The 13,176-nt window shown below is 36.7% G+C and overlaps 1 protein-coding gene across 8 annotated transcripts in view; it reads right to left on the reverse strand.

Moving 5' to 3' along the window:
• Positions 1-240: 240 nt before the first annotated feature.
• Positions 241-13,176, reverse strand: part of CACNB4 (calcium voltage-gated channel auxiliary subunit beta 4) — a 270,003-nt gene continuing 257,067 nt past the window's right edge. For 7 of the 8 annotated variants that reach the window (XM_010372902.2, XM_010372903.2, XM_010372904.2 and 4 more), the window contains 2 exons: positions 8,162-8,347; positions 241-5,646 (listed from right to left, as the gene is read on the reverse strand). In XM_010372902.2, coding sequence (XP_010371204.1) covers positions 5,386-5,646; positions 8,162-8,347 — 447 coding nt within the window. In that variant the 3' untranslated portion in view covers positions 241-5,385. The remainder of the gene's footprint in view (positions 5,647-8,161; positions 8,348-13,176) is intronic. The other variant, XM_010372906.2, reaches the window with a different exon arrangement.

Consider the following 13,176-nt stretch of genomic DNA (forward strand, 5'->3'; position numbering starts at 1 on the left):
TTTGTTATAAGTTTGTGCTATAACAAATGTGCTTCTTTCTCCTCAATCTATTTTTATATTATTGGCAAAATATATATTTTATAATTTTGTACTGTACAATATGTTTTTGCTACATTATTTTTCTACTGCTAATGCAGATTATAAATAACAACATAGATTTATTTTGGCAATAAAATGCTTTCATTTTAATAATGTCCCAGAAAATATTGTAAGGCATATGAAAAATAGTATGCAACAATATAGCGTTAATGATCCCACATCTTTAATACATCCCTTGTGCATACAGAATTCACACCAATTTCAGCTAAAAGTGTGTGAAAGTGGCATGCAAGTAGGACAAGAGTTGCCCCTACATAAATATAGACATAGCCATTTGTTGAGAAATTTAAGTGTTCAAAACATAACCAAGAACACTTACAAAGTATTGAAAAGCTAGAGGCCAGCCACTACTGGTTCTTAGTTCCCCTTTTAACTCCTTATAATTTTCAAATGAGGAAGTATCAGTGTATTCTCCCAAACCACTCTAAATTCATTAGTAACAATTTCTACCATCCTTCTGCAAACATTTTACATACATCATGAGAAACAAAAGAAAGTTTCATACATAACTATGACTCCCCAAACCAATTGCTACTCACTCTTAATTATACTTTGTTTATGGCAAGTAGAAGTTACAGCCCTTAGGATTATCTGATGAGATACTTTCTAGTCTTCTCATAATGTCCCTCAATTACATGAAGCATTTAGAATTAATCATCTATAAGTAAAAAGAGATAGTTGCTATCAGAGGATGTATTTTATTTAAGAAAGTCCATTTTAATAAAAGAAGAAATCTTTAAAAGTAATTTTTGAATGCTGTAGTTCTGGGTGCCCATATAAGCCAATTTTACTATTTTGACTAACTTGACTGCTTGAGTCAAAAAAAAAGGTTATCCTTATTGTCTGTCTAACAGCTAACTGGATTGACCTGACTGGTTTGATTATGATTACCATTTTAAAGAAGAGGACTGTTCTGCCCCATAGACACAGCTTGAGGAAGTAACTTAGTAACAGTTATTTTAAATATTGACAGTATTTAAAGGTATGAGAAACTAATAAAACAGATTTTATTACATAATTTCCTATAAAGTTTTCATTCATATAGTCATTCAAGGATGAGTTTTATATAATTAAAAAAAAAACACAACATGCAACATTGTCATAAAAGACAAAGGCAGAAATATAAAAGGAATAAGGGGTACACAGCATTTGTTTGAAACATTGATATGAAGTTTATTCCAATTACATGGGAGTCCAAGATAATGCATATCCTTACCCAGTAAATAGCTAAGTCATGCTCTGGGTCTCTGTAGAAGTCAAGGACCAACAAAATGTGAATTTGCAAACCAGCTGCTTTTAAACATAAAGTCTCTGGACTTCTACTCTCTTTTAGACTTAGAACTGGATATTATAACAAGTTGCACACAAAGGCAATTCCCTTGCAGTTTGTTTTGTTCCCTATGATGACTTACTTGTTAAATTAACCTTGCCTCATGATAAACTGTGGACCAATTCAAAGAAAACTTCACTAACGTGGAAGAAATGAAAGGGTGTCAAAGAGCATTTTGGAAACAGTTTAAAATCTAAAGGGAAGGCATATTTTAACACTCTATGCATTTAGTTTTGCAGCAAGGTTAGCCAGAATAGTGATAATTTTGATCACTACTTATTGACCAGTGTTTTTCCGTTTAAAGACAGATTGTCTTCTCTAGAGAAGAGGTAGTAAATATATCAGTACATAGGGTAATTTCTATAATGGTATTACATTTTTAAAGCAAATACCAAAATAAAACTGCGTAAATAAGAAAATACATACTAACATGCAAATTAAGGTTGCCAAGAAACATTCTTAATGGACATCCTGGGTCTTAACAACATTTTGTGATATGTTCATTTAAAGAGTTTAAATTTGCAAACCATCTTTTAGAATAATTTCCTTTTCTTACTTCCTTTCACTGCCTCCACTTCCTATTATGAATTTTAAGGCCCCCACACAAAAGACAAGTTCAAGTATGCAGGTATGAAAAGAGGTTAACATTCCAAAAATACATTTTGCAACAACAACAACAATTAAATAGCAGATCATTTAAAGGGAACAAATAATTGTCTCAGAATTTGTTTCACATTAATAAAATTCGTTTCATTAAAGACTAACTGCAATGACTTATATAGTCACAAAATTAAGACTCTTAGTAGGAAAGACCATCAGTCTAAATTGTGAACAATTTCAACCTTCTCTCCAATAGAACTGTATAAAGATAAGAGAGAATCATCACTTATAAACATTTCTAAGTGTTGCTTTAAATGTTAAACAACATAATGTTGTTGGTTATAATATTAGAGTCACATTATACCCTTCAGAATTAACATCAGGATCGACAAATTGCATTCCTTTTTTTCCAGAACTACATTTCCACATTGTCACTTGAGTCCATATTATTATATGTCTGTGACTGAAATTACAGAATTCTAGTATGTGGCTTATACTGTAAGTTAAAACAGCCTCCAAACAGTAAAAGACTTGTTTCTCCTGCCTATAATCATTTGCTATCTTTAAATGAAGTTAATTAAAAACAAAGTATTTATGGAATATGTATTTTTCAAAGGTGCTTGGTGTGCTTGCCAAAAATAAAACTTTTCATTTAGTATATATCTAGATTTTAAGTATCATTTACACAATAAACTCTTAAGTCTTTAAAAAAAATAAGATGTATATCCCCTTCTTTGAGGAAGATAAACTTATTACAGAAGGAAGGGGAAAGAATATGACAAATTAAAGTAAACATTTAAATATATCCATCAATAAAATATACATTATACCCTTTCCAAGATTGTCAGCTTTTGAATAAGAATGCAAAGCAAAACAGGTATGGACATCTGACGGTAAATGATAGATTGGTTTTGTGCACAGGTATCGAATGAGCCTCTCTTTATTGGCATGACATGGAAGACTAAAAACAAGGCTTTGAGAGGCCTTTAAAAACAAGTGACTTTTAAAAAGTTGAAAGAAGATGGTAATCTTGATGACTAGGAAATATATGTAAATGTTGTTACAGCTACCTGCCATAAAATGTAAATATCTTAAAATAGTTAAATGACCAAATTGTTAATGCTACTACAGAAAAAGCTGAACAGCTGTCTAGTCTAAATTTATACACCTTGGTGCACTCTTTGCAATTAAATACTTTAATGCGCACAAACAAGAAACCAGTAAAGCATATAGAAAAATGTTTTGCCTAATGTTTTCTTTCTCATGCAAGTATGTGCTGTACATGTAATAAATATATTTTTGTTTGCTGGAAGATGCTCTTCTGTGTTCTAACAAAGTATTCAGTAATGGCAGGTTATATGTTTATTAAAGTGCCTAATGGATATAACTCTTTTAAAATGTCTTAACTGAAAGTTTTATAAGCTTCACTAGATGACAGAAGAATCTCACAAGCCAGTATCACATGTTAACTTTTAAAATTTACTAAGCCCATATTTTTTAATTGTATCAAATATTTGAAATGACTTACAGAATTATAGGTATCCTCATTATCAGCTAAACAGGTTCGTAATGGGGTACATATAGTGAACATAAAGGCAGGGGGGATGTGGTGAGGTTGTAATGGGGTTCAAGATATATATATAATTCATCAGTAATATGGAACTTCTTTCCATGGTCAAGATTACTGAACTGGTGCATGCTTTCAGTGCCTAAATATTGAAAGGCTTGGGGAGAAAAGAAGATACTATAAAATTAATTATCATCATTTTCAAAAATAGGCTTCATGACATGTGCTAGCAGAAAAGGACTTTGATGGCTGGACTTATTGGAGTTGTAGAAAATGCATGCACTGTGGACATTTAGAAACGAGCAATTTTTTAAAAGATATTTATGTAAAAAGGGTCAATTTCAATAATTTCTTGGATCATAGTGAATCTAAGGCTTCCTTGATAATATAAAACACAGGTCACCAATTCCATAATTATAGCCACTGGAAAAACGGTGAAGACTTAATAAGATGAAGAGGAGTGTTGATTAGAAATAAGGCAGCTCAATCTCCAAATTCTTTATAATTTTCTGCATTAAAATGCTACAATTTTAGTCAACAAATATTTTCTGAATCTGAGTTTATTTTTTGGTGCAAGCTTTCAAAATCATTTGTTTCAACTTTTTTCAATTAGTCATTTTGTAAAAACACCTCCTGAATATCAAAGTTGAGTGTGTCCACATAAAACAAAAATCCTTAGCATGATTTAAAGAATTTTGAAGGGCCAGAACATTCAGATATCCAAAGACAGAGACTGAAAGAAGCAATGGAAAGATACTCAATCTTGTTGGCGGGAAATACTGACCCTGCGTTTGTATTAAGTGAAATAGATGAATTCCCGTCTGGAAGTGCTTAGCATTACACTCAGGAGGATTGGTACCACATCCTTACTATCTGACTTTAGATTCCTGGATGTATGTAGTTGTGCTCAGATTGATGAAAGGGAGAACAACACCCCATTTTATATTTCACATAACCAGCTATGCTTGGGCTTCTCTTTACTATTCTCTCTCACTGCTGAAAATATTTTGAGGTTTTTTGCTTGTTTGTATTTGTTTTTGCCAACCTCAAATGAGCTAACAGTACTGACTAAACAAAAAGCAAAACACTTTGAATACAACAGCTGTGCCAGGAAAGAAATAAAAATATTAAAATCTGAGGAGACTATATAATTTTTGCATTAAGATTTCTGAGATTTTTTTTGGCACTATCAATACATTTGGTAAGTTTGAAAAGTCATTCTGGCAACATTAACATATATTAAAATGTTTATACACTCCAACTTTAAGTGTAAATTTAGCTTCCAGCAAATAAATACCAAAGCTGGATTTAGCTTCTATCGGTATTTCTATTTTCTTATTAGTTTTTTTTTTTCCCAGATTTTTCAATTGATTACAACATGCTCAAGTAGACTTTCTAGTCAATTCACCCAAATTCCAACAGGAATTGGTTTATAAATTGGTTCCAACTGGAACTGGTCATTTGGAATTTCCAGCATGGGAAATTATTTTATATGTGCCTTGTAAGTACCCTAAATTACAAATTGATGTGTCTAAATCTATGAAGAAAACAAAATGTACTGTTATCATGTAAATGTTGCACTTAAAAATATCTATATGATCGGGCATCTAATATCCATCTAGACTCAAGGGCATAATGTAATTTTTTTTGCCCCTTACTTAGCATAAAATGACAGCAGCCCATTAGCACAGTAAATACTGTGCTATGTTAGCCAAGTTAAGATGATTGGTTTATCCTAGCACTGCTATGGCAAATTGTCAACAGATGAATATTTTTTGTTTCATCAGACTCAAAGCCTATGTCGGGAGTCATGGCTATATCCCCCAGGTGATCCTCGGTTCCTATGGGGTTTGTAAGTGTCCTGGTATGAGTCAGGGTAATCTTCTTCCACAAGAGGGTAATGATCTCGGCTATGCTGAGAACTGGAAGACAAGCGGTTCCTACTCTTCCGAGCCCTTTCATTGTGATAATTTTCATCAGAGGTCATTAGACTTCGTCTTTCAATTGGAGAGTTCTCTGTGGAGTGGTTGCTGTGCCTCATTCGCTGACTCTAAAAATATCAGATAGTTCATTGATTAAATAATGTCAGCTTCATTCATCTAAACATGTAAATGTATGTAAAATCATAGGATCTGTACAATAAGATGCTAAATATCTGACTTAATAAGGCATTCTGATGCACCAATGGTCTGCTCAGAATATCTGGTCTTATTTATTTGGGACACAACATGAAAAGATGCCAGAGTGTTGATAGTTTATGAGCTTAATTCCACAGTGCTGAATGACTATGCTTCCTATTACAAATGTAGAATTGAAAGCTAACTGTTAAATGGAACTTAATATATTTAGGAAGGTCTAATAAGTCCATTTCTATTGCAAAAATGAAAATTATTTTACTATTGGGAAATAAAGTTCAGAATAGCATTTATTATTTCTCTCCTGAATTGATATAATGTTTCTCTTTCTAAAGTAACACACCTCACCTTGATCTAACTGAGTATTCCTTATACCTTTTAAAACATTTTAATAAAATTATTATTTGTGCTGTTCATAAAATAAAGTGTTTCTGCATCCTACATTAATGTAATAATCTTTCCAAGGGTGTATACAATAATTATGAAGCCAGCTAATTGATACATTTATAAATCTTGCTTCCTCAACTAAAATGTCCTGCAAAATAATCTTCCAATATAAACTAAATTCCTCTAATGCCATTAATTGAAATTAGTATTTTAAGATACTTATTTGAAGGCTCAGAAAATGTTATTTAACATTTTTCTTCACTATGAGAAAACATTTATCTACTTGTGTCTACCGGTTTAGGTAGGTCACATCAGTTAAGGCACAGGATCCTGGTGAAATCATGGGCCGACACATCTCATCTAAAGTACACTCAGATTCAGGCAGAAGGAAATTCATTTGACAGGTCACAGACTGTGCCTTTAACCTCAGTCAGGTGCCTCACAATGAAGTGTCAATTGTTACTGGGAGAAGAAATAGGCCACAGAATAAAGGACAATACATTAACTCATTAATGAAACAGGGAGGGCCACTCTAGGTGGATGTCCTAGCAGTGATGAGTCAAGATTGTTGTATTCAATACGAAAGTGCAACACTGCATTTCCACCTACATTACAGAAGTGCATTGCTTCATGCATCTATTTCTCATTCCGTAATGTACAATTCAGAGCCAATCCAAACTAGTCAGCAGTAATGTACACTCAGATCAGCCCACAGGAAGTGAAACAAGGCATGAAATAGTCCCAATGCATGCATATGTGCTGTACATTACCATAGTACATTTTTCATGTTCATTTCTAGTTTCAAAAGCTATTCATTTGCATGGCAGTTTTTCTGCTTACAAAGATGCAATTTTGTAACAGAGTAATACAGCTATAATAGCATTTCAGAGAGTGCCATTTATCTCAGAGTTAACTCTGTATGATCGACAATTACGACTATCATTATAATCCATTAAAACAAAACTCGTCATCATACAAGAGGGCTCAATTGACTACATGTTCCTCAGTTTGCTGCAGGTTTGGCCACATTCCAGTAGCTACTTGATGAATGGTAAATAATAATTGATGTAGAAAGGCAGGCCCATTTTGTACCATAAGGTCTCTGGCTCCCTATCTCTCCCTCTGAGTACAGCACCAGAACAGCAGAAGAGAGAACCTCTTGATCCTGTGTTCATCCTCAGCTTCCCTAAAAGACATGTGCCACAGCCACTTACAAAGGTGGGCCCCTGCACAGCCCCGAGAAAACTCAGGGATCAGTTACTGTTTCTGAACAGAGCAGCTCTACTTATATCCACACTGTCTTGTGCAAGGTAGAGAGCAGGCCTAGCAACCTGGGTGGGGCAGGATTAGTTAAGGGCAGTCGAAAGGCCTATCTGCATCTATATATCTTACTTAGCTATTGTGTAATCCTTGAGAAGTGGCATTAAGAAGTAATGAAGGGGCCAGGAGTGGTGGCTCCTGATGGTAATTTCAACATTTTGGAAGGTCAAGCCGGGAAGACTGCTTGAAGCCAGGAGTTTGAGACCATCCTGGGCAACAAAGTGAGACACTGTCTCTACAGATTTTTTTTTTTTTAACTATCCACATGCGTGGTATGTGCCTGTAGTCCCAGCTATTTGGGAGGCTGAGGCAGCAGGACTGCATAATCCCATGAGTCCAGGAATTTAAGGCTGCAGTGAGCTATGATCATATCACTGCATTCCAGCCTGGACAACAAAGTGAGACTATGTCTCTTAAAAAAGTAATGGGCAGGTACATTGAGTAGGCGTTAAGTTTCCCAGCAGAGTTTAGACACAGGAGGAGTTAATTTACCTAAGTAAAATCCATTATAAATTCACAGAGAGCAAAGTTCTCAGGAAATTGTCAGTCTCTGGGTAGTTTTCTCTAGGATAGATCATAATTAGATAATATTTAAGATTTTTAAATATAATGTGCACAATTCCCTCTTCAGATTAAGGATGACTCCAGTCTCCATCCTAATCAAGTTCCCACAGAATCTTACATGTAAGGTTGTAAAAAGCATGAGCAAAAAAGTGACAATACCTGTAACCCAGAAATTGCTGTGGGATATGGTGAGAGTGCCGTGGAGCCCAAATTCCTTCCCAGCAGTGGGGTCATGGGTGTGCTACTCGTTGTGTGGGTGGCACGCCAGTATGCCTCCAGGTACTCCCCTAGATGTTCACATGCATCCTCAAGCTGATTTTCATCCAATATAACATCAAACATTTCCTGTAGATGACAAGAAAATCCACTTTACTTCCATTTTAGGTTTTAGGCAATGAAACCTAAAATTCCACTTAACACAGATAATAGCATTTTTAATAGCTATTTGCTAACATCAAATTTGAGGTGCTATATGGGCTGTTTCTAAAGTTAAGGTCAAGTGAAGGGTTACACAGTATTCCATGAACAAATGTGGACATTAATATAAAAGTGAGAGTGTTCATTCAATATTTGGATCTTTCTTTCTTTTTTTTTTTTTGAGACGGAGTCTCATTCTGTTGCCCAGGCTGAAGTGCGGTGGCACGATCTTGGCTCACTGCAACCTCTGCCCACTGGGTTCAGGTGATTCTCCTGCCTCAGCCTCCCAAGTAGCTAGGATTACAGGTGCCTGCCACTGCACCCGGCTAATTTTTTTGTATTTTTTTAGTAGAGACAGGGTTTCACCATCTTGGCCAGGCTGGTCTTGAACTCCTGACCTCATGATCCACCCGCCTCAGCCTCCCAAAGTGCTGGGATTACAGGCATGAGCCACAGAGCCCGGCTGGATCTTTCATTATTTAGAAAGAAAAAGATGAAGTGTAAATGTGTTATAGGTAAAATATAATGAAAACCCGTGTGTATTCACATCTTTAGCCATATATTCCTATAGAGCTGCACTCTACATGCTTCAGAATATGAGAGAAGCAAGTTTGTGGCACTGAGAAGGGAGTTCTAGACATGTTTTGGGCAATGACCACATCATTGGAATAAATATTTCTTCTCCTAAGGTAACTATGTTGAAGGAAATAACATTTACTTGGATAATTTTCAGAATGCTTGTGAAAATAACATTATGTGTCTTAAGATAAAACACCAAGGAAAGAAAGTTTAGGATTAATAACAGAAAACCACATGGCAGTGGTTTGCTACCACAAGATCATTTTGTGAAATGGTTAAAAAAGAACAAGGGGTGTTTAATTGGGGAAAGCAGGGGGTCACAAAAGAAGTATCTGCTGTCCATGTTTCAGACAGTAAGGCCATTGTTCAACATCTGGTCTGGACTCAGGAAGTTGTTCTGCCCCAGAGGGGCAGGGTGGCCCCCCTGTCATTACACTTTGGCTGGGAACACAGACAGGATATACCCCAGACATACACTCTTCAGAGGGAAATCAGAAAACTTTGGCACCACACAAAGAGAAAAGTCATTCCACAGGTAAGTGTTAGCACATCTCAATTTTCTTTTCTCTTCTCTTCTCTTCTCTTCTCTTCTCTTCTCTTTTTTCTTTTCTTTTCTTTCAGAAAGAGTGTTGTTCTGTGGCCCAGGGCGGAGTGCACTGGAGCAAACACAACTCACTGCAGCCTGAAACACCTGGGCTCTAGCGATCCTCCCACCTCAGCTTCCTGAGTAGCTGGGACCACAGACATGCACCACTGCACCTGGCTAATTTTTTTAACTTTTTGTAGAGGTAAGATCTTACCATGTTGCCCAGGCTGGTCTCAAACTCCTGGGCTCCAGCGATCCTCCTGCCTCGGCCTCCCAAAGTGCTGGGATTACGGACATGAGTCACCATGCCCGGCTCACATCTCAACTTTCAATAGAAGGATTGAAATGCCTTTCCCACCACCTTCATCTGTTTTTATGAACTCATTTTACCAAAATAAGAAGCTCCCAGAAATGAATCAAAGACAGGGTCACTGCCATCGGCACTGATAAAGCTGGCTGAATTTAGGTTAATGGCAACTGGATAATGTGAAGTTCATGGTGTCTCAGCTCAGTCATTCTCTTCTGTGCTTAGAACAAGGACTCCTGAAGCAGAAGTCACCATGGAAACAATCTCTCTCCCAACATTTACTATTTAAATGTTTCATCACATCAATTTTTATGGAAAATTTTGGCCTTAAATTGGAAAGCCATTTGGGGTTCTTGGAACAGGACTAGGAAAAGAATAAGATGACTTCAGTCCAAATGGACTCATGTTTGAGAAGACTCAGCCAGTTCAACTCAGGTGGAAAATTACCCCCAACCAAGAACAGTTATTAGTAAATTTCAGAGTTTTTTTGCATATTTTATTCATTCATAAAATATTTACTCAGTCCCTATTTTCTTCTAGGCACTGTGGGTATACAGTGGCAAGGAAAACAGGCAACATCTTATGTTCAAAAAGCATAAAGTGTGGAAGGAGAGATAAGTATTAAAATCCATAATAATCTATGTCACGCTGGGACTTTAATTCAGAAAAATAAAGAGACTGAGCCAGTTAACGTTTGAAGCGGAAGCATAAAGTTGTGGATTTAGAAGGAGGCTTGGAGAGATGTGTGAAAACTGAACTTACAAGGAAGGGGAAGTTATGAGTAAGCCAAAGAATGTTACCTGTAGATGGACGAGAATAAAACAAAAAAAGAGAAGTAGAGGCTCAATGGAAGAAAGAGATCATATAGCCATGAGGGCCAGGGAAAGCAGCTACTGCCTAGAGTTTCTGTCAACATACAGGCTTACAATAAATCCCGTTTTCCACTAAAGTAACCCAAGGGAATTGCTTGTCTCTTGCAATCAAAAGCCCCTCCCCCACTTGTGTAAACGTTCAGCAGTAACAAATATAGAATATCAGAACTGTCCATGATACTTTGACATAAATAGAAGCATCGAGGTGCTGACTTGAGTGAGACAACGACAGCTATACCCCAAAGAACATCCACAGACTCAGATGGCACAGGAGGAAGAAAGAGGAAACAAGGCAGCACCAGAACAAAGGACCAGTCTCTCGGTCATTCCAGGCTAAAGTGTGCTGCAAGTTCTACACTTTATGTGATCTGGAGTTGGTTGTTTATATCATTTTATTTATGTGAAACATAAAATTTAATTACATAGGTCTCATATAATACGGGTTTGATTAGTCTCAACAAGTCATTTTCTTGCTGTTTCTTAAAGTGCCAAACTGAAAAACCTTCCAAGGATACCTGGGCTGGATGGGTCCTGACATTCACAGCCAGTATTGCAAAGCCCAAGGAGGGTAAGCAGCACCTATGGCAGAATGTTATTTGAATGAGGTTTATATCTACTTGGCCGTTCTACTTGTTGCACCGTCACTGTTGTAGACATAGTGGCACATTTAATTACCTTAAGTTTAATAAAGCCCTTCTCTTTGCCAATGAATGGATAGAATTTGTATGTATCAGCACATGGCTGTGTGCTTAAGCCTCAGTCATTTCTAGGAAACTGCTTTTGCACTGCTAAAAGACAGATATAGGTTGGAAGATGACTTGAAACTGCTTTTAGGCTTTCAAAAAACACACAGAAAAGCAAATTTCTGCTTCTGAATGAATAGTGACATATGTGGCTTATTTTCAACTAGGAAGAATTTCACAGCCTGTGTATCTGTGACAATTTTTCTCTTTAGCTGTTTGGGAAATAACACAGCTGAGTAGACCAGAGTGATAGAAACTCAGTATCGGGGGAAACAATTTTTAAAAATCATACAAGAAATGCAAAGAGAAGCAACCCAATGAATTATGCAAACCAGCTTTGCCAATTTTTCATAAATTTAAAGGTTCAAGGGCAGTCAACTCTTTACTATGCAATATGTGGCCTGCAGCATGGGCTATGGATGCAGAGAGCTCCAAATCAGCAGAAGTCCCGGGCAGCAAACAGTTACCAACTCAGTGATACTATGCCCTTGGTGCAGCCCAAGAGAAGGGCATCGCTGAGCTGTTTTCAAAGCACGGCCACAGGGAACACCTCTGCCCTTCTATGATGGGATGTTCTCTTCAGCTGAGGTAGGCAGAACGGTGTGGCTGCCAAAGTAAATAAGTAGTGAATAGGAGAATCAAATCAAACCTCAAAACATCAGGCACATTAGGCTCCCTTTCTGGATAAGCTCTTTCAAGAAAATTAAAAAATAAAAGAAAAGCACTGTAAATAACCCAGAGTGAAAAACATGCCTCTAGCTCATTTAGTGGCTATGAACTAAAACGGCAGGGAAGAAAGAAAGGGGAAGAAAGACTGAAAGTGAATAAAATGGAAATGAATACTTGCAAGGTCTTAAAAAAAAAGTATTTAACCAACCGTTTGGTTCTCCATTCACACAGGAAGATGTAACACTCTTTACTAGGGAAGCCATCTGAATTAGGGTGACCAATTATTGTGGTTGCTGGGGATCTCAGTGTTTCTGGGATGAGACTGTCACTGCTAAACCTTGAAAATCCTGAGCAAATGGTGGGTCGCCCTACTTTTTACAGAAGATACAGTGCTCTTCGAGACCTACCTGGAGGAAATGAAGCATATTCTATTTATTTCTTTTCAATTCTTTTTGGAGGGAAGATATATAAAGACACTGGGTAAGTCTTCCTTAATGACTATAAAATACATATTTTTTAGCATGGAGGGGAGAATCTCATTAAAACTAACGTATATTGTCTGATTTTTTAAATCTAGGAAGCAGCTATTGAATATTTTTAATAAAAAGTATATAAAATGTAGAAACTAATTTTGAAGTTTAATTTTAACTTTTTTTTTTTGGAGATAGGGTCTCACTCCCACACCCAGGCTGGAGTGCAGTGGCGTAATCTCCGATCACTGCAGCCTCTGTCTCTGGAGCTCGGGTGATTCTCACGCCTCAGTCTCCTAAGTAACTGGGACTACAGGTATGCACCACCACGCCCAGCTAATTTTTTGTAGTTTTTGGTAGGGATGGGTTTTCCCCATGTTGCCCAGGCTAATATCGAACTCCTGGGCTCAAGTGATCCACCTGCCTCAGCCTCCCAAAGTGCTGGGATTACAGGCATAAGCCACTGTACCTGAACTTAACTTTTTAAAGTTGGTTCATTACTGAATATTAGCTAGACAGGGGATTAAATGT

This window comes from Rhinopithecus roxellana, chromosome 14, assembly GCF_007565055.1.
Source record: "Rhinopithecus roxellana isolate Shanxi Qingling chromosome 14, ASM756505v1, whole genome shotgun sequence".
Classification (NCBI taxonomy): Eukaryota; Metazoa; Chordata; class Mammalia; order Primates; family Cercopithecidae; genus Rhinopithecus; species Rhinopithecus roxellana.